Here is a 25,519-nt window from a genome sequence, read left to right as displayed (position 1 = left end):
TGAGAGTTGCTTTTCAGAGGGACACCAGGGATTGTAACATACTCTGCTTCACGGAAACATGGCTCTCTTGAGATATACTGTCTGACTCTGTAAAGCCAGTTGGGTTCTCAGTACATCGCGCCGACAGGAACAAACATCTCTCTGGGAAGCAGAAGGGTGGAGGTATATGTTTTATGATTAACGACATGGTGTAACTGTGATAACATACAGGAACTCAAGTCCTTCTGTTCACCCGACCTGGAATATCTCACAATTAAATGCTGACCGTACTATCTCCCGAGATAATTTTTGTCAATAATAGCCACAGCGGTCTATATCCCCACCAAGCGGATACCACGACGGCTCTCAAAGAGCTTCACTGGATTTTATGCAAACTGGAAACCACATATCCTGAGGCTGCATTTATTGTTGCTGGGTATTTTAACAGAGCAAATTTGAGGAAAAGGCTTGTGAAATTCTATCAACATACTTATTGCTGTACTCGCTCTGCTAAAACCCTCGACAATTTCTATACTACCTTCCAGAATGCATATAAGGCCCTCCCCCGCCCTCCATTCGGCAAATCGGACCACGATTCCATCTTGCTACTCCCCTCCTATAGGCAGAAACTTAAACAGAAAGCACCTGTGTTAAGGACTATTCAACACTGGTCTGACAAATTGGAATCCACGCTTCAAGATTGTTTTGATCACGCGGACTGGGATATGTTCAGAGTAGTTTCAGAATATCGACACATATAGCGATACGGTGAATGAGTTTAACAGGAAGTGCATAGGAGATGTTGTACCCACTGTGACTATTAAAACCTACCCCAACTAGAATCCGTGGATAGACGGGAGCATTCGCGCAAAACTGACCAGGGCAAGAAGACTGGGAATATGKAAGAACACAAACAATGTAGTTGTTCCCTCCGCAAAGCAATCAAGCAGGATAAACATCGGTATAGGAACAAAGTTGAGTCTCAGTTCAACAACTCAGAGTCTACAGTGGCAGGGTCTACAGACAATCACGGATTACAACAGGAAAACCAGCCACGTCACGGACACCGACGTCTTGCTTCCGGACAGGCTGAACACCTTCTTCGCTTGCTCGCTTTCTATAAATGAATTTTTATTTCACCTGTATTTAGCCAGGTAGGCCAGTTGAGAACAAGTTCTCATTTACAACTGCGACCTGGCCAAGATAAAGCAAAGCAGTGTGACAAAACCAACGACACAGAGTTACACATGGGATAAACAAACGTACAGTCAATAACACAATAGAAAAATCTGTATACAGCGTGTGCAAATGAAGTAAGGAGGTAAGGCACAAAATAGGCCAATAGTGGTGAAGTAATTACAATTTAGCAATTTACACTGGAGTGATATATGTGCAGATGAGGATTCTGCAAGTAGAAATACTGGTGTGCAAAAGAGCAGAAAAAAACAAAACAAGTATGGGGATGAGGTAGGTAGTTGATTGGATGGATGGGCTATTTACAGATGGGCTGTGTACTGCTGCAGCGATCGGTAAGCTGCTCTGGCAGCTGAAGTTTAAAGTTAGTGAGGGAGATATGTCTCCAACTTCAGTGATTTTTGCAATTCGTTCCAGTCATTGGCAGCAGAGAACTGGAAGGAAAGGCGGCGTTGGCTTTGGGGATGATCAGTGAAATATACCTGATGGAGCGCGTGCTACGGGTGGGTATTGCTATGGTGACCAGTGAGCTGAGATAAGGCGGAGCTATACCTAGCAAAGACTTATAGATGACCTGGAGCCAGTGGGTTTGGCGACGAATATGTAGCTAGGACCAGCCAAAGAGAGCATACAGGTTGCAGTGGTGGGTAGTATATGGGGCTTTGGTGACAAAACGGATGCCACTGTGATAGACTGCATCCAATTTTCTGAGTAGAGTGTTGGAGGCTAATTTGTAAATTACATCGCCGAAGTCAAGGATTGGTAGGATAGTCAGTTTTAGGAGGGTAAGTTTGGCAGCATGAGTGAAGGAGGCTTTGTTGCAAAATAGAAAGCCGATTCCAGATTTAACTTTGGATTGGAGATGCTTAATGTGCGTCTGGAAGGAGAGTTTACAGTCTAGCCAGATACCTACAGATGAAGTCGGAAGTTTACATACATCTTAGCCAAATACATTTAAACTAAATTTTTCACAATTCCTGACATTTAATAAAAATAAAAATTCCCTGTCTTGGGTCAGTTAGGATCACCACTTTATTTTAAGAATGTGAAATGTCAGGTAGCCTTCGGATAGCCTTCCACAAGCATCCCACAATAAGTTGGGTGAATTTTGGCCCATTCTTCCTGACAGAGCTGGTGTAACTGAGGCAGCTCTGTCAGGTAGTCCTCCTTGGTCGCACACGCTTTTTCAGTTCTGCCCACACATTTTCTATAGGATTGAGGTCAGGGCTTTGTGATGGCCACTCCAATACTTTGACTTTGTTGTCCATAAGCCATTTTGCCACAACTTTGGAAGTATGCTTGGGGGTCATTGTCCATTTGGAAGACCCATTTGCGAACAAGCATTAACTTCCTGACTGATGTCTTGAGATGTTGCTTCAATATATCCACATAATTTTCCTCCCTCATGATGCCATCTATTTTGGTAAGTGCACCAGTTCCTCCTGCAGCAAAGAACCCCCACAACATGATGTTGCCACCCCGTACTTCACGGTTGGGATGGTGTTCTTCGGCTTGCAAGCCTCCCCCTTTTTCCTCAAAACATAATGATGGTCATTATGGCCAAACAGTTCTATTTTTGTTTCATCAGACCAGAGGACATTTCTCCAAAAAGTATGATATTCGTCAACATGTGCAGTTGCAACCCGTAGTCTGGCTTTTTTAATGGTGGTTTTGGAGCAGTGGCTTTTCTTCCTTGCTGAGCGGCCTTTCAGGTTATGTCGATATAGGACTCGTTTTACTGTGGATTTAGATACATCTTCACAAGGTCCTTTGCTGTTGTTCTGGGATTGAGTTGCACTTTTCGCACCAAAGTACGCTCATCTCTAGGAGACAGAACGTGTCTCCTTCCTGAGCTGTATGACGGTTGCGTAGTCCATGGTGTTATTACTTGCGTACTATTGTTTGTACAAGTGAACGTGGTACCTTCCCCAAGGATTAACCAGACTTGTGGAGGTTTACAATTTTTTTCTGAGGTCTTTCTGTTGATTTCCATGATGTCAAGCAAAGAGGCACTGAGTTTGAAGGTATCCCTTGAAATACATCCACAGGTACACCTCCAATTGACTCAAATTATGTCAATTAGCCTATCAGAAGCTTCTAAAGCCATGACATCATTTTCTGGAATTTTCCAAGCTGTTTAAAGGAACAGTCAACTTAGTGTATGTAAACTTCTGACCCACTGGAATTGTGACACAGTGAATTATAAGTGAAATAATCTGTCTGTAAACAATTGTTGGAAAATTACTTGTGTCATGCACAAAATAGATGTCCTAACCGACTTGCCAAAACTATAGTTTGTTAACAAGAAATTTGTGGAGTGGTTGAAAAACGACTTTTAATGACTCCAACCTAAGTGTATGTAAACTTCGACTTCAACTGTAGGTATTTAAGTTGTCCACATATTCTAAGTCAGACCCGTCCAGAGTAGTGATGCTAGTCGGGCGGGCGGGCAGCGATCGGTTGAAGAGCTTTGAGGACAATACAGTGCTACCGACGCGGCCCGCTACCAAAGACTGTGGCTCTCCTTCTCCATGGCCGACATGGAGAAGTAAGACATTTAACTTCTTGGCGCACCCATCCCGTTAGCGGATCATTTTCGTCAACATCCGCTGAATTGCAAAGCGCCAAATTCAAATTAAATTACAAAAAATATTTAATTTTCATGAAATCACAAGTGCAATATAGCAAAACACAGCTTAGCTTGTTGTTAATCCACCTAGCGTGTCAGATTTCAAAAAAGCTTTAACAAAAAGCAAACCAAGCGTTTATGTAAGGACATCTCTCTCAACAGACAAACATTACAAACAGCTAGCAGCAAAGTAGATTGGTCACGACAGTCAGAAAGCAATAAAATGAATCGCTTACCTTTGATGATCTTCCGAAGTTTGCACTCACAAAGACTCCCAGTTACACAATAAATGTTCCTTTGGTTCCATAAAGATTATTTTTTTATATACAAAATACTCCATTTGGTTGGCGCGTTATGTTCAGTAATCCACAGGCTCGAGCGGTCACGACGGGGCAGACGAAAATTCAATAGTATCCGTAAAGTTCGTAAGAAACATGTCAAACATTTTTTATAATCAAACCTCAGGTTGTTTTTACATAAATAATCGATATATTTCAACCGGACCGTAGCTTTTTCAATAGGAGAGAGAGAGAGAGAAAATGTTTGCTCCAAGCTGTTGCGCATACAAAACTCTGCTGGCACCCAGCCATCCACTGATACGATTTGATCGTTCTCGCTCATTATTCAGAATAAACGCCTGAAACTATGTCTAAAGACTGTTCACACCATGTGGACAGCATAGGGAAAGGAATCTGGTTGATATCCCTTTAAATGGAGGGAAGGCATGCAATGGACAGGGATTCGTTCTCTTTAGGCACTTCCTGGTTGGATTTCTCAGGTTTCGCCTGCAATATCAGTTCTGTTATACTGTAGAGTGTTTTCTATCCTAATCTGACAATTATATGCATATTCCAGTTCTGGGCCTGAGAAATTTGGGTACGTTTTCATCAAACATCAAAATACTGCCCCCTACACTCAACAGGTTTCAAGAGTGTTAACCCTCGCAAGGATGCCGGCCTAGATGGCATTTCTAGCCACGTCCTCAGAGCATGCACAGACAGCTGGCTGGTTTACAGATATATTCAATCAATTCCTATCCCAGTTTGTTGTCCCCACTTCAAGATGGCCACCATTGTCCCTGTACCTAAAAAAGCTAAAGTAATTGAACTAAATGACTATCGCTCCAAAGCACTCACCTCTGTCATCATGAAGTGCTTTGAGAGACTAAAAGGATCATATCACCTCCACCTTACCTGCCACCCTGGACCCTCTTCAATTTGCTTACCGCCGCAATATTTCCACAGATGATGCAATCTCCACCACACTGCACACCTGCCCTGTCCCATCTGGACAGAGGCATACCTATGTAAGAATGCTGTTCATTGACTATAGCTCAGCATTCAACACCATAGTACCCTCCAAGCTCATCATCAAGCTCGAGGCCCTGGGTCTTGAGCAGAGGGAGCACCTCGATGGGAACGCAGTGGAGAAGGTGGAAAGCTTCAAGTTCCTTGTGTACACATAACTGACAAACTGAAATGTCCACACCACAAGACAGTGTGATGAAGAAGGAGCAACAGCGCCTCTTCAACCTCAGGAGGCTAAAGAAATTTGGCTTAACACCTAAAACCCTCACAAACTTTTACAGATGCACAATTGAGAGCATCCTGTCGGGCTGTATCACCGCCTGGTACGGCAACTGCACCGCCCACAACCGCAAAGCTCTCCAGAGGGTGGTGAGGTCTGCCCAACGCATTACGGGGCGATCTTCCCACCCTCCTGGACACCTACAGCACCCAATGCCATAGGAAGGCCAAAAAGATCATCAAGGACATCAACCACCCAAGCACTGCTGTTCATCCTGCTATCATCCAGAAGGAGAGGTCAGTACAGGTGCATCAAAGCTGGGACCGAGAGACTGAAAAACAGCCTCTATCTCAAGGCCATCAGACTGCTAACAGCCATCACTAGCACATCAGGGAGTGGCAGCCTATAGACATAGATTAGGAATCACTGACCACTTTAAGGAAATGAAACACTAGCCACTTTAATAATGTCTCCGTATCATGCATTACTCATCTCATATGTGTAAACTGTACTCTATACTATTCTACAGTATCTTAGTCACTTTAATTGTTTGTAAATATTGCATCACCCATCTCATATGCATATACTGTATTCTATACTATGCCACTGTATCTCAGTCCAATGCTGCTCTGACATTGTATATATTCGTAATCCATTCCATATTTAGAACTACCTGTATTTTAGGTATATGTTGTGAAACTGTTTGATATCACTTGTTAGAAATTACTGCACTGCCGGAGCTAGAAGCAAAGCAATTCGCTAAACCCGCAATAACATCTGCTAAACACGTGTATATGACACATAACATTTGATTTGATTTAAATGGATGTATCATTACTAGACATTACAAATGATCAAAGTATTGCTTGTAGACAGAGAAATATGAAGTACAACTATTTGAGTAGACTGACCAGACCAGTTTAAAAACGCAGTATCAGTCAAAACTGAGGTATCAGATTTAGATTGTATTGAGTACACAGTCCACACTAAGGCTGTTTCCGACAAAAAATTATATTTGTCGACCGAAGGTCCTGTTCTTTCAATCAATGATTGAGACGCCTACCTATAGCCTACATTGACAGGAGTGCTCCAAACAAAAGACAATTACTAAATTGACAAAACTCATAAATGGAATGAAATAAACCAGAACTTTTTCTCACAGTATAGCATAGGTTGTGCACTATGCAAACAATGTGTCCACTCCGACAATGAGAAGGGGAAGACTGAATAATAATATTGAATATAGTAAAATAAATGACCATAACCACAGTAACAACATTGTAGATTAGAAATGATAAGAATTAACGGTAAATTGTACAACTGGTGATATGTAATGGGAATTGATTGACACGAACAATCAAATTGTTATCACTTGCTGACCAAATACAAGAATACTCACCTCAGAGTCTCCAAGTTTACAGTGAGGATTCCCAGTCCAGCAGAGAGCAGCTTCACTCCTGAATCCTTCAGGTCATTGTTACTCAGATCCAGCTTTCTCAGGTGTGAGGGATTTGACATCAGAGCTGAAGCCAGAGAAGCACAGCCTTTCTCTTTGACTCCACAGCCTGACAGCCTGACAGAGAGATCATCATAATTTCACAAACACACTGTTAATTTAATACCAGTAGCGTAGAAGGACAATGGCAGACGCATTTGGTTTATTCTCTCAAACAAACATATAGATTTATCTTCCGTCTCCTAGAATTATATGGTCATATTGTTATACTAAATGTGAAATCAATGCATTGATTCAATATGTTTTTTAATATAATATTATACACATAATTAAAATATTTTTTCAAACTAATATTTCTCCTGATTGATTAGTACTGAAATGTCATTTATGTACTCACAGAGCAGCTCTGGAGCTTTGACCACTGGCAGCAGCCTCAGAAGACCTTCCCTCTGATCTGAGGTTATTCTTCAGGTCAAACACATCCAGCTCTTTTCTGAAGTCAACAACACAAAGACCAGAGCTGACCACGTGTGGCAGGTGACAGTTTAGCTTCTGAAAGACTTCCTGATCTCAGGTATCTTTGGATCTCCTCCACTAGAGAATGGTCATTCAGTTAATTCAGAGCAGTGGAACAGATTGATGCACCTCTCTGGAGAGGGATTCTCCCTGATCTTCTCCTTGATGTACTTGACTGTTTCTTCATGGCTCTGTGAGCTGCTTCTTGTCGTTGTCAGTAGACCTCGTAAGTGCTTCTGATTGGACTCCATTGAGAGGCCCAGAAGGAGCGGAGGAAAAGGTCCAGGTTTCCCGTCTCACTTTGTAATGCTTTATCCACAGCACTCTTGTAGGAAGTAACTTTCAGCTTGTCTCTGAACAGCGCAAAAACATTTCTGGACATTGATTGGCGGTTTGGCCATTAGATTCTCATTGTGTTGATGAATGAGACAACACATATACAGGCAGCCAGAAACTCCTGAATGCTCAGATGCACGAAGCAGTACACCTTGTCCTGGTACAGCCCACATTCCTCTTTAAAGAGCTGTGTGCACAATCCTGAGTACACTGAGGCTTCATTGGCCTCAATGCCAGCCCTTTTCAGGTCTTTCTTGATAGAAAAATCTGATTGCCCTTGACAAGCTGTTGAAAAGCCAGTTTTCCCAGTGACAGAATGCTCTCTTTATTCCAGTGTGGACCTGTCTCTTCTTTCCCAAGATACTTTTCATTCTTCTGTTTGTAATGAAACTCCAGAAGGTGTGTGTACATCTCAGTCAGAGTCTTGGGCATCTCTTCTTCTCTTATGTTCAGCATGTGTTCAAGGGACTGTTGCAGAAATCCAACAGAAGACTGGAATGTGGCACATGATGTGGAGGCTCCTTGAATGCCTTTATGTGTGAGATGAATTCTGCTGGCCAGGTCCTCAATCATCACTGAATCTTTTTCTGAAGTATTCTTCCTTCTTGTGGGTCATTGAACCCTCGTACCTCTGTCACCTGGTCACACACCTGAAGGGATCTTATTGGCTGCTGCAGGTCGGGTAGTTATCCAGAGGAGAGCAGAGGGAAAGTCAGATTTCCCTTGATGAGATTTGTCAGCAGAACATCCACTGAGGTTGACTTTGTGACGTCACAACAGATCTTGTTCTTTTTGAAGTCTAGGGGCAGTCGGCACTCATCCAGACCATCGAAGATGAACAGAACTTTGTACTTGTTGTAGTTGGAGATTCTTGATTCTTTGGTTTCCATTGAGAAGTGATTGAGAAGTTCAATCAAAGTGTGTTTTTCCCCTTTCATCAAATTCAGCTCCCGAAAAGGGAATGAAAATACAAATTGGACATCCTGATTTTCTTTTCCTTCTGCCCAGTCCAGAATGAACTTCTGCACAGAGACAGTTTTTCCAATGCCAGCAACTCCCTTTGTCAGCACAGTTCTGATAAGTTTGTCTTGTCCAGTTAAGGGTTTGAAGATGTCGTTACATTTGATTGCAGTCTCTGGTCTTGCTTGTTTCCTGGTTGTTGTCTCAATCTGTCTCAGCTCATGTTCATTATTGACCTCTCCTGTTCCACCCTCTGTCATGTAGGGCTCTGTGTAGATCTTATTGAGAAGTGTTGGGTTTCCTTGTTTAGCGATCCCCTCAAATACACATTGAAACTTCTTCTTTAGATTAGACTTGAGTTCACGTTGGCAAATCACAGCAAGCTCATCTGAATGAAGAAATAACACAACACAGAGGATATTAATATTAGGTCTGTTTTAATGCCTACATTATTGTAGGACTGTGTTATGAAGTTGTAAAATCATAATAATTAATTATCTTAACCTCCTGTATAAATGTGTAAATGTTTTCATAATGCAGTACTCCCTGGTTTAACTGATTATATAATTATTGCTGGTATTATTAATGTTGTCTCTCCTCTCTCTCTCTCCTTTGTCTCTTTTCTCTTCCCTCTGTMTAAATTAATCAACACAACACATCCATGCTGTTACTTGACGAGGTCACTAGGTGTTGTGTTAACCCATTTGTTCCCAATACTAATATAAACTAGATCTACAACTGCATATCTCAGCCCAAAGACCCATACGAACCAGGTCTACACCTGTGGCTATGTCCCAATGCTCTCATAAACCAGGTCTACCCTAGTGAAAGAGACACTAAACAAATATTTTTTAAATTATTACACTAATTTAGTTTATGGGTCTATACATAGCCAAATTCCCCTGAAATAACAAAATCACCAATATAAACATATGTAAAGGCTAATGGATAATGTTAAAATCAATTGTAACATCATCTTGATCTAGTATATCCATACCCCAACTCAATTTCGGCTGAGATTTTTTTTTGTATCTTTATATCTAGTTTCCTGCAATTCTACACATTTTGCTATCATAKTTGATGTTCTATGTATCATTTGATATGTTTTGGGGGCCCCTAGAGGTCGGGGGCTACTTGATGAGGTCACTAGGTGTTGTGGTTATGATGCTACAATATAATTGAGTTACACAGCTACTTTAGCTGTACTTTAGCTACAACTTTTAAATGTTTGTTATAAAACAGCATTCAACATGAGGCAGACAGCTCTTACTTTTATACAGTGCGTCTCTGGCACTGCTCTCCTGCTTCTCATCTTCAGCGTCCACCACTTCCTCATCCTGCTTCTGACTCTCAAAGCCTTSTGGGAGTTCTGGACTAAGAATCCTCTTGAACATCTTCATCTCGTTCTTCACAAAAGATCTCTCTCGTTGGTTTCTGTGGTCAAAACATGAGATTACATCTCCTCATCCAGCACACACACTCACAAACAAACACACACACAGACACACAAACACACTCAGGGAGGGAATGTTATGTTTGTTTAATATTTTGGATCCACTTTACATGCCGTGCAGGTTATAAGGCCTTCATAAACACTACATAAATGTGTCACAAATCATCTATAACCGTATGTCATGCTCTATAAAGTGTTCATGGCATAACTGTGTGACATAACCACCAATGTCAAATGTGACATAACCCACTATGTCAAATATGATATAAACACGTGTTTCATAAAAGGTGGCATAAGCATCGCTTAATAAAGGCTTTATAAATCAGGATAGTGAGTTCTATTCCCGCGATCACTTTAAGGTTGGAACTAACATGCAGTACCTCCAGCAGGAAGGGAGGCAAGAACCATTGCAGTATGTCCGCCAGCTCAGGAACAAGCTACACTATTCAAAGCCCTGTGTAACGTTCAGCACATTGCTGGACTTTTTAAAACTTAATGTGTATTGTTAAAAAAAAAGTACAAATAAAAGGAAATGTATGGTTTAAACATATCTTTAATGTTTATTTATTTTAGTTGTTAGTGAATTTCCCAAAGGGTTATTACATTCGTGTTTACATCATTAAGCCTTTAGGTATGTGTTATGAATGACCAAATGTGTCTGACTTTATAGTAAGTACAGCATCATATGATAAAGCATTTATGAATATGTTATGAATGATTAAAGGTGTCTCACTACAAACAAAGTATTACAGGACACTACATAAAGTGCCAATAAGCATGTTATTAATGTTCTGCTGATTTATGACGGTTCTCTGATGATCCACAGGTTACAGTAGGGTGTGAGAGGTATCGAAATGGGTTGATGGACCTGCAAAGCTTGCATTTGTGTCTGTTTGTGGATGTGTCTGTGTCAGAGCCAAGATGATTTAGAGTATTCCAACCTGGGAAAGGGGATACCTAGTCAGTTGCACAACTGAATGCTTTCAACTGAAATGTGTCTTCCGCATTTAACCCAAMCCCTCTGAATCAGAGAGGTGCCGGGGACTGCCTAATCGACATCCACGTCTTCGGCACCCGGGGAACAGTGGGTTAACTGCCTTGCTCAGGGGCAGAACGACAGGTTTTTACCTTGTCAGCTCTGGGATTTGATTCAGCAACCAACGCTGTAACCACTAGGCTACCTGYCACCTCGAGACTACCACACCAGGTATTACTCTTCTGTTCCCATGGAGACTATGGCTTGATTACAACCTGTTACAATGGTGCTAACATTTTGTGGCTGATCTTTCAGCGGGGGAGTGGGTGAACGTGTCAAAGACCTGACTGGACCCAGTACTGCACGGGTTGGCTCGTTTTTGTTGTGTGCATGTTTGTGTACTGAGGAACATGTGACTTGGTTCCAGAAGAAAGACACCTTCGTTTTTTTTTTTTTTAGGTTGGAGGCTTTCATCAAGGTAAGTGTTTCTTGGTGTAATGTCTTCCCCAGGCTATTGCACACACAGCACATACACTGACCATACAAAACATTAAGAACTCTTTCCATGACATAGACTTACCAGGTAAATCCAGGTGAAAGGTATGATCCCATATTGAGGTCACTTGTTAAATCCACTTCAATCAGTGGAGATGAAGGGAACGGAGACAGGTTAACAGATTTTTAAGCCTTGATACAATTGAGAAATGGATTGTGTATGTGTGCCATTCAGAGGGTGAATGGGAAAGACAAAAGACTTAAGTGCCTTTGAACGGGGTATGGTAGTAGGTGCCAGGTACACTGGTTTGTGTCAACAACTGCAACGCTGCTGGGTTTTTTACGCTCAACAGTGTCATGACTCTCTCCTTGGTGAGGATCAAAGGTGCCAGATCAGCTTGGACAATAGCTGACAGATAGCCGGTTTTGACACCTTAACACACGGTCATAAATTGTGTGCCGCAAAAAGGTCTTTCTTGCCTGCAGTATTGGGAAAGGAATATGCTGTGTGTAGAGAGAGACTCTTTCCGCCAAAACCTTTTATTTATTTWAAAAAAAGGTAAACATTGGAACATTTTTCCTGACTTCTGAATGTTCGTAATGTTCAGTGGGGAGCTAAAGAATRATCATGTGATATTGTTTATTATTTTGTGACGTCATTGAAACGAAATAACTAACTCTGAACGGGTAAGCAGTCTACCTGTCAAGTTTACATCTAAATGTTGTATAAAATATATGATTAAGTACTTTTGTACTTTTGTGAAGATAGCAATGTGATTTTAGCCTTCTAATGAGATAATTGTTTTTATATAAACTTTTGCCCAGTCAGTAACCATGCCCAAGTCAGCACAGACATTGTGTCGGCGTGATGGAACGCCCCCTTTTTACCATAGTATAAAATCCTTCGTAACAAAATTTACATCGGACCAGCTGACGTGAAGTGCAAGCTCAATGTTACAAATGGTTGAACCTCTACAGACCAGGAAACGTGAGACGTTAGTCCACACGTTTGAAATGGTGATAAACTCTGAAACGCTCAATCTCTACACAAGAAGAAACTCACTAGACCGTAGCATTACCAGTCTGCAGCTGGCATGTAAAGAAGTCTAGAACATTTGACTATAGACACAAGGTGGGAAGGACAATCCCTCTCAGACAACCGTTGGTACATCTGAAGTACTCGAAGACAAGCCGAGTCTCACACCGAAGTGGGAKTGGACACTCAAACCCTTTTTGAGAAAGTGGTTCAACAGAGAGACGACGATCAAGGACAGCTACGCGTAAATATATACGTTGCATTTCTTATCCGAATGAGCGGTGGTTAGGGTGCTAAGTATTCTTATTTCCATGAGCGTAGTTTCCAAATGTAACAACGATAGTTTGAATCTCTCTGTCTCTCCCTTTCCCTCTCTTTCTGACCCCTCCCCTTTTTATAACCAAGCAGTCATGCTGTTGTTAGTCCAGTATGGACCTGTTTTCATTGTATTTCATTGTGGTTATGTCACATTTGACATTGGTGGTTATGTCACACAGTTATGCCACATTTATGAACCCTTTATAAAGAATGACATACGGTTATAGATGCTGTGTAACATATTCATGTAGTGCTTATGAAGAAGGCATTATGAAGGCATTATGAAGGCATTATAAGCTACACGTGATTTAAAGTGGGAACAATATGGTGTTAGGACTATGAAAATTGATAAAAAGGACAAGCCTATGGATAATGAAAGCAACAAAAATGTATGGGAAAATGGGAGAGGAGAAATGACTAGAGACAGTGCTGTTTAACTCACTGACCATGACCCATGAGCTCGTTACCTTTTTTCAGTAGAAAAATATCCCTTTTTGAAGTCTATAGGTAGTCCCATAGACCGGTCACTGTTCATGGACACACAGCTGTCTGTTCTCTCCTGCTTGATTGGGCTTCAACACAACAGAGACAAACATTACTACAGTCTCTCATTTACTCTGAACTCAGATGGGGAAACATGAGAAGCTTTTACTGTTTAAAGAAATTATGAAGGAAATGKTTTTTTTTCTCCACTGTCTAATCATGGCATGGGGTTGATCAATGACGCCTTGACGTTTTCCACATTTTGTTACGTTACAGCCTTATTCTAAAATGGATTAAATGGATTTGAGCATTTTCCGTCCGTGAGAAACTGGGTCAAATTAACTGGGTCAAATTAAGACAAAGTGCATTTATCTTAAGATATCTAGGTGAGACAACCACATACAATGCATTCGGGAAGTCTTCAGACTCCTTTACTTTTTTCGCATTTTGTTACGTTACAGCCTTATACTAAAATTGATTAGATAAAATATTTTTCCTCATCAATCTACACAAAATCAAATCAAATTTTACTTGTCATATGCTCCGAATACAACAGGTGTAGTACACCTTACAGTGAAATGCTTACTTACAAGCCCTTAACCAACAATGCAGTTTTAAGAAAATACCTACAAAAAAGTAAGCGATAAGAATAACAAATAATTAAAGAGCAGCAGTAAATAACAATAGGGTGGCAATATACAGGGGGTACCAGTGTCGAGGTATTGAGGTAATTATGTACATGTAGGTAGAGTTATTAAAGTGGCTATGCATAGATAATAACAGAAAGTAGCAACGTTGAAGGGGGGGGGGGCAATGCAAATAGTCTGGGTAGCCATTTGATTAGCTGTTCATGAGTCTTATGGCTTGGGGGTAGAAGCTGTAACCCATAATGACTAAGCAAAAACAGTTTTTTAGAAATGTTTGCACATGTATTAACAATAAAAAACAGAAATACCTTATTTACATAAGTATTCACCCCTTGCCATGAGACTTGAAATTGAGCTCAGTTACATCCTGTTTCCATTGGTCATCCTTGAGATGTTTCTACAGCTTGATTGGAGTCCACCTGTGGTAAATTCAATGGATTGGACATGATTTGGAAAGGAACACACCTGTCTATATAAGGTCCCACAGTTGACAGTGCATTTCAGAGCAAAAACCAAGCCATGAGGTCGAAGGAATTGTCCGTAGAGCTCAGAGACAGGATTGTGCCGAGGCACAGATCTGGGAAGGGTACCAAAAAATGTCTGCAGCACTCAAGGTCACCAAGAACACAGTGGCGGGAAGCATGGTGGTGGCAGCATGTTTTTCAGCGGCAGGGACTGGGAGACTAGTCAGGATAGAGGGAAAGATGAACAGAGTAAAGTACAGAGAGATCCTTGATGAAAACCTGCTCCAGAGCGCTCAGGACGTCAGACTGCGGCGAAGGTTCACCTTCCAACAAGACAACAACCCTAAGCACACAGCCAAGACAACACAGGAGTGGCTTTGGGACAAGTCTCTGAATGTCCTTGAGAGGCCCAGCCAGAGCCCGGACTTGAACCAGATCGAATATCTCTGTAGACCTGAAAAAAGCTGTGCAGCGACACTCCCCCTCCAACCTGACAGAGCTTGAAAGGATCTGCAGAGAAATATTGGAGAAACTCCCAAAAGCATCATACCCAAGTAGACTCGAGGCTGTAATCGCTGCCAAACAAAGTACTGAGTAAAGGGTCTGAATACTTATGTAAATTATATTTCTTTTTTTAMATTTTWATATATCATTTACATTTGCAAAAATTTCTAAAAACCTGTTTTTATTTGTCATTATGGGGTATTGTGTRTGGATTTATGAGGAACAAAAACTATTTAATCAATTTTAGAATAAGGCTGTAACGTAACAAAATTTGAAAAAAGTAAAGGGGGTCTGAATATTTTCCGATATATATAAATATATGGATACATAGCGTTTAGGAAAAAAAACATATACATATATATATATACATATTTCAAATCTATTAATTAAACATCTGCGAACAGTAATATTGAAGGTATAAATACGCAATCATTTCTGATGGATTTTTTGGGGGGATATAGCATTTTGGAAATAAACAATTAATAATGAATACATTGTCATCTCACCTCTTAGCTTTGGTGTCATGTTCCCCAGAGAGATGCATTTTAGAGGCAGGGCCCCCCTCCTCTTTCTCCACAGAGAGACTCATTTTAGAGCACTGACCCCTAAACAGAAATCCAACATGTTGGTTGTGGTTAACACAGTGACAACTAATTCTTGAATGTCAATTGTTCTCTTTCATTCATTATATCTTTGAGAAATACAACATTTACTAACAGACATATCGAAACAGTCAGGTGATTTAATGCAATCACATGAACATGTAGTTGTGACATCTCTTCTCCTTGGTACCAGTCAATAACAATAATAATAATAATAAGTCACTGTTTGTTAAGGTCGTTATAGACAGTGGGGAAACACAAGGCCATGTCTCACACTTATTGTTATTCATTAAAAGTAGGCTATTTATTGTCTTTCAATCGGTTCTTTTCTAAACGTATCTGATAATGTAAACAGAAGGGCTAAAATGGGCATGATTGATCCATTCAGAAAGAGATTTTATATTATGTAAAGTAGGCTAGGTTATGATGTATAATAGCGGTTTGTTAGTGATATGCAGATGGAAGTCTATACCTCGATTATAGCTACATATCATAGATGACCAACCTGTTCAGATCAGTTCACATAACATTATAGGCATAACAGTACTAGGACAGAGAATGTAGCCTAGGCCTGATATTGTTCAAAACATTTCCAACGGAGGCCATCAGGTCGGTATGCATGATAAGCAGTTGTGTATTTCTTTTTAGATGAGGGAGAGCAACAAATATGTAAATGACGTTATAATTTCCTCAATCAAAGTTTGTCAGGACAGATGAAGCCTATTGAATAGCGTATCATTACAGGGCTCTCCAACCCTGTTCCTGGAGCTACCCTCCTGTAGGGTCTCACACCAACCCTGTTCCTGGAGCTACCCTCCTGTAGGGTCTCACACCAACTCCATTCCTGGAGCTACCCTCCTGTAGGGTCTCACACCAACCCCGTTCCCTGGAAGCTACCCTCCTGTAGGGTTTCACACCAACCCGTTCCTGGAGCTACCCTCCTGTAGGGTCTCACACCAACTCCATTCCTGGAGCTACCCTCCTGATAGGGTCTCACACCAACCCCGTTCCTGGAGCTACCCTCCTGTAGGGTCTCACACCAACCCCGTTCCTGGAGCTACCCTCCTGTAGGGTCTCACACCAACCCAGTGGCGGATTTAGGTATAGGCGACATGGACAGCCGCCCAGAGCGGTATCTTGATGGGGGCAGCACGGGGCGTCCGCACCAACAACAAAATATATAATAATAATAATAAATATTCGGAATGGTGACATTTGCGTGATAGGTTTTCTTTCGCTCATTTGCACGTCACGTCAATGATATCATGTCACCGTGTGGGACTGTGGGTCAATTGACCTTGTCGGAGTGGGCGCCCTGATTCTAGTTTGGGAGCTAGGCAGGCTACTGCCTGGGAAGGTCTCCCACTCAGCAGTATGAGATGGGAAGGGGGACGGGGGTAGGTTGACCTCAGGTCTCCCCACTGGAAGCCCGAGGGAGCCATACAAGCTAGAACCGCCACTGCTCCAACCCCAAATGTAACTAACCTAATTCATCTTATAAACTAATTATTTAAATCAAGTGCGCTAGTTTTGAGTTGGAATGAAAACCTACAGAAGGGTAGCTCTCCAGGAACAGGATTTGAGAGTGCTGTTACAGAATATGCATAAAATACATCCTACAATTGCACGTCTGCCTATGCCCGCAAGAGAATGTAAAAAAATGCTTTTATATTTGTAATACCCTCAAACACCAAGTCAGGCATAAGTCATTTCAAAATAGGCCATCATCACTGTCAATCATGAATGATAATTCTTCACGTTTTGCTGGTGAAATTGCATCTGAATAACAATTATTTGATTGTTCTCAGTTACAATGGAATAGCCTATCCATTTCGATCTTGTTGAATTACTGTTTCGAGAGATAATTAGAGCAGATTGGGTTCACAAAGTATAAGTCTTTGTATTTTGTTTTAATCAAAGCATATATCCTGGCTAGTGGCTCTGTTGAGTTTTGGCGCATGAGAGTATTATTCAGCTTCAGCTAACCATCCTAAAATCTTAATAGAAATTAGGCGTTTGTGTTGTATCCGCGACGTTATAGACCTACTATATTATTATAGTCGGTTATGTTACGTAAAATACAAATGAATCGCTATGTGATCTTGCAAGACATTGATTCAGCTTTGATCTAACTTGACTAAACGAGCACCATTGTGAGTAGTGATAATCTTCTATTTGTAGTAATAATAATAATAATAATAATGAGTAGGACTATTAGGCATAGGCAATCGATCTTGATGAATGTTATTTTAAATGATTGGATCGCCATTCGTGGATCTAAAAGTACTGCGCTAAATAAACTTTGATTTGATTAGCTTGTGCACATGTTTACAATATTCCTTATTGCAGAATAAAATAAAACAGATAATAAAACCATCTATTCATATAATACATTTACATAGATTTAAATCATTAAATCAATTGACCAAGTAGTGAACATAAGTCATTACGTAGAATTGCAGGAAATTCGTTTTAAAACAGCCATTACAATCAAGCTTTTGGTGTGGTGCATTCACGCATCTCAATAAACTATAACCTAAATGCATTATTACTTCCAACTTGCCCCAATTCACATTTCCAATTTCCCACGCTGACATACCAAGGTAGAACCGGCCCTCCATCTCAAACAATAGCCAATTTAAGCTAAATATCCCAAGCAGGGCTACAGCAACTTCCAGAGGGTCAGGCTCAATGTCCAAAAAATATCTTGAAACGGGCCACCCGGGTCTACACCTGGAGAGCAGAAGGCCACATCTGCCCCAGAGGTGAAATCTCACCTGGAGTGCAGATACTTCAAGTCGACAGATGTCAGAGTGACCCTCTTGGGCTTTGCGGTGGCCACCCTGGTATGGGTGTCCTCGGCAGAACAGCGTCACTATAACCAAGTGGTCACATATCGTTATGGGTTCCACTGCACAAGAGGGGGAMGGTGAAGTTTTATAAACATCAAGGCAAACACGGTGATTTTAGTTTTTTTTTTTTTACTGCAATTGGCCAAAGTTGTCAAGCCTCCAACGGGCCTATGCAATGCACACACGTAGCCTACAGTTCTTTATCATTCTCGCCAACGTGAGAGAAAAGACAAGGAAGAGACAACCATTTACCTACCTCTAGGCTGCAACATATTTATTTGGTTTGTCATGCTATCGTTTTTCATGGAATTTTTGTGGTAATTAAATATCATTTATTTAGAATTTATACGATTTATTTTTTCGTGTATTCTCAAATGTAAAGAAAATTGCTCCCTCGCGCTCCACCAACACTACACACGTGATAAGTGATCATAGCTCAAACCTACTCTTGACTATTGAATGTCTGACGACGACCTAAATTTATACTAGTTTTTAGGTAGCCTCTAGACTTACCAGAGTCTGCTTCTTTCAATACATTTATCAGACATCTAATGTTGCCGAGAAATGTGCGCCACAGTTTCAACAGCCATTTTGTAGATGCGTTAGGCTCCAAATTGACTTTCAATTTCATATCAGGAAACAGTGTTGCCAACTAATTTTCAGKGGAAGTTGCTAGAGGCAGATTGATTTGTTGCTAAAAGTTGCCTCAAATTGACTGGCCATCTGGGCGACAAATATGATTTGACATTTGTTAGTTTAGATTTGTTTATTTATTATCACATATTTTTATTTGTAAAAGTAATATAAACACAACACATTTCATATGATCAGATAGTTTTATTTTTTAACACAACACATTGTATTATTGAACAATTACACATGACACATTATTGAACAATTACATTTTATTTATTTGATTTTTAACTACTAAACCTACACATTCTGAACAATTATAGTTTTAAGCAGTGTATTGGTAGTTAGTTAACATGCTAAATCTAGAAACAAAATTTCTAAGTTGGCATCACTGTCAGGAAATCATATAACCACAGACTTTCTAAACCCAGAGACAAAACCTCACGAGTCTTCCGATAATAATGTCAAAGTGGAATGATTAAAAATGAAATGAAAAATCTGAAATGTCTTGGGTCAATTAGTATTCAACCCCTTTGTTATGGCAAGCCTAAATAAGCACAGGAGTAAAAAATKATATTGCTTAACAAGTCACATAAGTTGCATGGACTTTGTGTGCAAGTGTTTAACATGATTTTTGAATTACTACCTCATCTCTGTACCCCACACATACAATTATCTGTAAGGKCCCTCAGTCGAGCAGTGAATTTTAAACACAGATTCAACCGTAAAGACCAGGTAAGTTTTCCAACGCTTCACAAAGGCCACCTATTGGCAGATGGGTAAAAATATTTTTTWAAAGCAGACATACTGTAGAATATCCCTTTGAGCGTGGTGAAGTTACTAATTACACTTTGGATGGTGTATCAATACAACCAGTCAATACAAAGATACAGGCGTCCTTCCTAACTCAGTTGCCGGAGAGGAAGAAAACTGCTCAGGGATTCCAACATGAGGTCAGTTGCAACTTTAAAAGAGTTACAGAGTTTAGCGGCTGTGATAGGAGAAAACAGAGGATGAATCAACCACGTTGTTACGCCACAATACTAACCTATTTGACAGCAAAAAGATGKAAGCCTGAACAGAAAATAAATATTCCAAAACATGCATCCTGTTTGCAAAAAGTCACTAAAGTAATACTGCACAAAATGTGGCAAAACAATTAACTTCGTCCTGAATACAAAGTGTTATGTTTGGGGCAAATCTAATACAACACATTTCTGATTACCGCTCTCCATATTTTCAAGCATAGTGGTGGCTGCATCATGTTATGGGTATGCTTGTAATCGTTAAGGACTGGGGAGTTTTTCAGGATAAAAAAGAAATCTATGGAGCTAAGCACAGGCAAAATCCTAAATGAAAACCTGGTTCAGTCTTCTTTCAACCAGAAATGAATTCACCTTTCAGCAGGACAATAACCTAAAACATTGGAATGTTCGTCAGTGGCAAGTTACAGTTTTGACTTAAATCTACTTGAAAATCTATGGCAACACTTGAAAATTGTTGTCCAGAAAGGCTCAATAACCAATTTAACAGAACTTGAAGAATGCAGTGAAGTCATTTGAGGGAGAGCAAACAGATCCTGTCAAGCTTTTGGACAATCTGGTACACCTCTTAACATTGATTTGCAGCAGAGTAGTTAACCCTACGGCAAAAATTGATGTCCTGAAGGATGCCATTGATGGACTTCTCAGTCCATCACCATACCTTGAGTACCTTTTCGAGAGCACGGTGTAYCAACTCAGTGGACAAAAAGGTCATTTGGAGACAGTGCATCAACTACATTGTTGCTTTAAGCAAGGAGCTGCAAGCAAGGCTCCCAGACAACCTACAAGCCTTGCGACACATGGCCCTGTTCAGTGTTAAGGAAACACTAAAGCACAACAAAGGCACCACTTAAATTATTAAAGTAGCTGAGCTTCTGGGATACCAGCCCCAAACAATTGATAAAATTGTTTCCCAATGGAGAAACAGCTAGCAGCTAGCCATCTGTTTAGCTAGCCATCTGTTTAGCTAGCCATCTGTTTAGCTAGCCATCTGTTTAGCTAGCCATCTGTTTTGGAGTGAAGTGAATAACTAAACAGACTCTTCTGGGTCAAATCCATTTGAAGAACTGTGCAAAGCTGCACTCGCTGCCCTCTCCTTGCCAAACTCAAATGAGGAGGTTGAACGGTTGTTCAGCCAAATGAGTGTGGTCAAGTCAAAGTTAAGAAACAGAATGTCACTGAACTCTCAACTCCATACTCCTGGTGCGGTATGGACTGAAGCTGGCTGGTGATACCTGTTACCAGCATAAACTACCAAGTGAAATACTGCAGTTTGCCACCACAGCAGCATACAGCTTTAAGGCCACTCCATCCTCTTCTGCTGGTTCCAGTTCTGTGTTAATGCAGTTGGACAGTGAAGATGATTTCCTTGCCAATCTATGATTCATCATATTTACAGTACGTAAGCAAGGAGTGGACTTTTTGGAACTGGCGGAGACACACAGCTGATAGTGGCAGTGAGCACTGCAGTGTGAGCGAGAACAGTGGCAATATCTGGAGGAAACCATTGAGCAGCTAACCAGCCAAGCAGCACAACAACCTGGAGAGAGCTGGAGAGAGATGCCTAGCGCACATATCATTATTTGAGTTAAGTTGCTTGTTCAATAAGATAACATATATACCTTGTTATTAGCTTGTACCTATAATTGTTGATCAGTTAGGTAGCATGTTAACTAACTACCAATACACTGCTTAAAACTATAATTGTTCAGAATGTGTAGGTTTAGCAGTTAAAAATAAAATAAATTAAATGTAATTGTTCAATAATGTGTAATGTGTAATTGTTCAATAATTCAATGTGTTGTGTTAAAAAATAAAACTATCTGATCATATGAAATGTGTTGTGTTTATATTACTTTTACAAATTAAAATATGTGATAATAAATAAACAAATCTAAACTAACAAATGTCAAATCATATTTGTCACCCAGTTGGCCAGTAAATTTGAGTAACGTTATTGTGTATTCTACGCAATGACACAGTTTTACGTTATTACGTAATGACGCCATCACGCAATGACATCACAATGTCATTTAGCAACTTTTATCAACAAATCAATCTGCCTCTAGCAACWTCCCCTGAAAGTTATTTGGCATCACTGGACACACCTACTCATTCAAGGGTTCTTTCTACATTGTAGAATAATAGTGAAGTCATCAAAACTACGAAATAACACATATGGAATCATGTAGTAACCCAAAAAGTGTTTAACAAATCAAAATATATTTTATTTTCTTCAAAGTAGCCACCCTTTGCCTTGATGACAGCTTTGCACACTCTTGGCATTCTCTCAACCAGCTTCACGAGGAATGCTTTTCCAACAATCTTGAAGGAGTTCCCACATATGCTGTTTTTCCTTCACTCTGCGGTCCAACTCATCCCAAACCATCTCAATTGGGTTGAGTACAGGTGATTGTGAAGGCCAGGTCATCTGATGCAGCACTCCATCACTCTCCTTCTTGGTCAAATAGCCCTTACACAGCCTGGAGGTGTGTTGGGTCATTGTCCTGTTGAAAAACAAATGATAGTCCCACTAAGCGCAGACCAGAAGGGATGGCGTATCACTGCAGAATGCTGTGGTAGCCATGCTGGTTATGTGTGCCTTGAATTCTAAATAAATCACAGTGTCACCAGCAAAGCACCCCCACACCATCACACCTCCTCCTCCATGCTTCATGGTGGGAACCACACATGCAGAGATCATCCATTCACCTACTCTGCGTTTCACAAAGACATGGCGGTTGTCACTTACATTACATATAAAAAAATATATAAAACAGTACATCATATGACATTATTACACCACTACATACTGTATCTACAATACAAAATGCATAATACCACCATACAACAATATTACAATGCAGTGTGTGTGTAGAGTCCGTGTGCTAGTGCGTGTGTGTGTCTGTTCCTGTGTGTGTCGCTTCACAGTTCCCCCTGTTTTTTTTAACCTGTTTTTTAAATCTGATTCTACTGCTTGCATCAGTTCCCCAATGTGGAATAGAGTTCCTTGAGGTCATGGCTCTATGTAGTACTGTGTGCCTCTAATAGTCTGTTCTTTACTTGGGTATTGTGAAGAGACCTCTTGTGGCATGTCTTGTGGGGTATGCATGAGTGTCCATGAGTGTACATTCAGCATGTCAACACTTCTTACAAAAACAAGCAGTGATGAAGTCAATCTCTCCTCCACTTTGAGCCATGAGAGATTGACATGGATATTAATTTTAGCTCTCCGTGTACATGTAAGGGCCAGCCATGCTGCCCTGTTCTGAGCCAATTGTAATTTTCAGAGGTCCCTCTTTGTGGCACCTGGCCACACAGTATCTAAGAGGTGGATCCATTTAGCCTCTTGTTGTAGTAGGAAAACTATCAAAATCACCCCCTCTAGGATACCTCTGAAAGTCATTGGGACTGCCTGTAGACCTAATTTTTGAGCTCCCGAGTGGCAGAGCGGTCTAAGGCACTGCATCTCATTTCTAGAGGTGTCAATACAGACACCCGATACGGTTCCAGGCTGTATCACAACCGGCCGTGATTGGGAGTACCATAGGGTGGCGCACAATTGGCCCAGTGTCGTGCAGGTTTGGCCGGTGTAAGCTGTCATTGTAAACAAGAATTTGTTCTTWACTGGCTTGCCTAGTTAAATAAAGGTTACATTTAAAATAAAATAAATAATTTGGTATCAATGTTTGTGTACAAAGAATGAATATCAATATAGAATAAAAAAGCATTTCCTGGATTCTTGAAACCCTTCAGCCTGTTGACAAATTCATAAATATTGTTAACATAGCTGGGGTGTTTCTGGGATAGAGGGTTGATATAAAAGTCAATATATTCACCAACACAGTAAGATTCTGAGACACAATCACTTACTATTGGTCAGCCGAAAGGAACTCTTGGAGGGAACCGCCCACGTCTCAGGAGATATGTATTTTAGACAGTAAGTAAAACTGCCTTGGRRTATCTGTCCCAAAAAATATAGAGATATCGATATAGATGGGGCAATGGAACATAGTGTTTAACATTATCCTACTTTCAATTTGCTTCAAGAAGATATTGCACTTTATCCATTTGAACAATCTGAGCCCCCTTATCTGCTGGTTTAATCACTATATTCTGATTGCTGTTCAATGTTTTGAGAGCTTGATTTAGTTGATTTGTAAGGTTAAAGTGATGTACAGGTCTGGTTCTGAATTGTGAAAAGGAAGCCACATCCCTACGTGTAAGAGTCTGTATAGTTTCTGACACTGACTCCAACTGAGGTTTCCAATGTGAGGGGTTTGGAAATAGTATATGAAGAAAATCTGTTTCACAATCAAAATGATCTTATAAYTTCAATCTTCTATGATAGACGTGTAGATCCCTCCGGAGCTCCCTGCAGTYCACCTGTTTAGGAGTTGGTATGAAAGTCAGTCCTCTTTCTAGAACCTCACTCTCGGCTTTGTTGAGCCCAATGGGACATTGCTGGTCTTGACCTCAAATCATTTGTGAAGTGGTATGGACATATTGATAGAACAAGGTCATTAAACTGATGGTTAGACAGGGTGGATCCAAGAGCCTCTGCTGTCATCTAGAGGGTGTTTCTCTGTACTGCTTGACACATGGAGACTCAATGGAGGCCCAGTGCAAGTGCTCAAAGTCAGGCAACTAATAATTGTTTGTCATGCTGGGATCTATAAAGCAGTCAGTGTCTCAACTCTTCAAACAGCAGCTATGGACAAGTATGTCACACAAAGTATGCCATTTTAAATAAAATAACATTAAATAAAATATTAGTAAGTGTAGTCATGTACTAAAAACTGAAAACTACTAAACAGAAGAACAAATATCATACTATAACCAGGGGATCTCAAAGAGGGGTCCCATGGACCCCTAGGGGTCCCTGGTGTAATTGAAAGGGGTCCGTGAAATCAAAAAGTGTAATGAACGTATTCAGTACCACAAGGTTTCCAGTAACTTTACATATATAAGAGGGGGTGGAGGTCCCTGAGGACCGCTCAAAACCTTGCCTGCCTTGCCTCAAAATATGCAGGGGTTCAGTACCCCAAAAAGGTTGAGAACCACTGCTATACACATTACTGAACAAAAGAACTGAACATATGTTTGCGGGTTTCAATGGATCCAACAAATTGCTGGCAGATTTTTCCTCTTGAGACTGTCCAGCCTGTCTTATGTACATTACAGACAACTACGCCGTTCAGTCTCTCTTGGCCCATGCTAGCCCGTAGCCAAGTCTTTAACCTGCGGAGTGCACTGAAACTCCTCTCAGCCTCACATGAAGACACTGGCACCACAGACAAAATTCTGATCAGCACCTCAACTTGGTCAAACAACCCCGCCACTCCCACTGGAAGCCTCCTGAGGACCTCTGCTGCCTCTCCACTGCTGCTATTTGTTGTGAAAGAGAGGGATCTTG

At 40.7% G+C, this 25,519-nt stretch overlaps 2 protein-coding genes across 2 annotated transcripts in view; both read right to left on the bottom strand.

Moving 5' to 3' along the window:
* Nucleotides 1-25,519, bottom strand: part of LOC112067778 (NACHT, LRR and PYD domains-containing protein 3) — a 57,127-nt gene that overhangs the window by 11,980 nt on the left and 19,628 nt on the right.
* Nucleotides 8,303-19,056, bottom strand: LOC139026003 (NACHT, LRR and PYD domains-containing protein 3-like). The gene is made up of 5 exons (XM_070441294.1): nucleotides 18,941-19,056; nucleotides 15,480-15,578; nucleotides 13,343-13,447; nucleotides 9,868-10,031; nucleotides 8,303-8,985 (listed from the first exon to the last, which is right to left on the bottom strand). The coding sequence occupies exons 1-5, from the start codon at nucleotides 18,973-18,975 to the stop codon at nucleotides 8,324-8,326; spliced, it is 1,065 nt and encodes a 354-aa protein (XP_070297395.1). The 5' UTR covers nucleotides 18,976-19,056; the 3' UTR covers nucleotides 8,303-8,323.

Source organism: Salvelinus sp. IW2-2015, unplaced genomic scaffold, assembly GCF_002910315.2.
Source record: "Salvelinus sp. IW2-2015 unplaced genomic scaffold, ASM291031v2 Un_scaffold3714, whole genome shotgun sequence".
In the NCBI taxonomy this organism is placed as follows: Eukaryota; Metazoa; Chordata; class Actinopteri; order Salmoniformes; family Salmonidae; genus Salvelinus; species Salvelinus sp. IW2-2015.
This window is presented reverse-complemented; position numbering and strand designations above follow the sequence as displayed.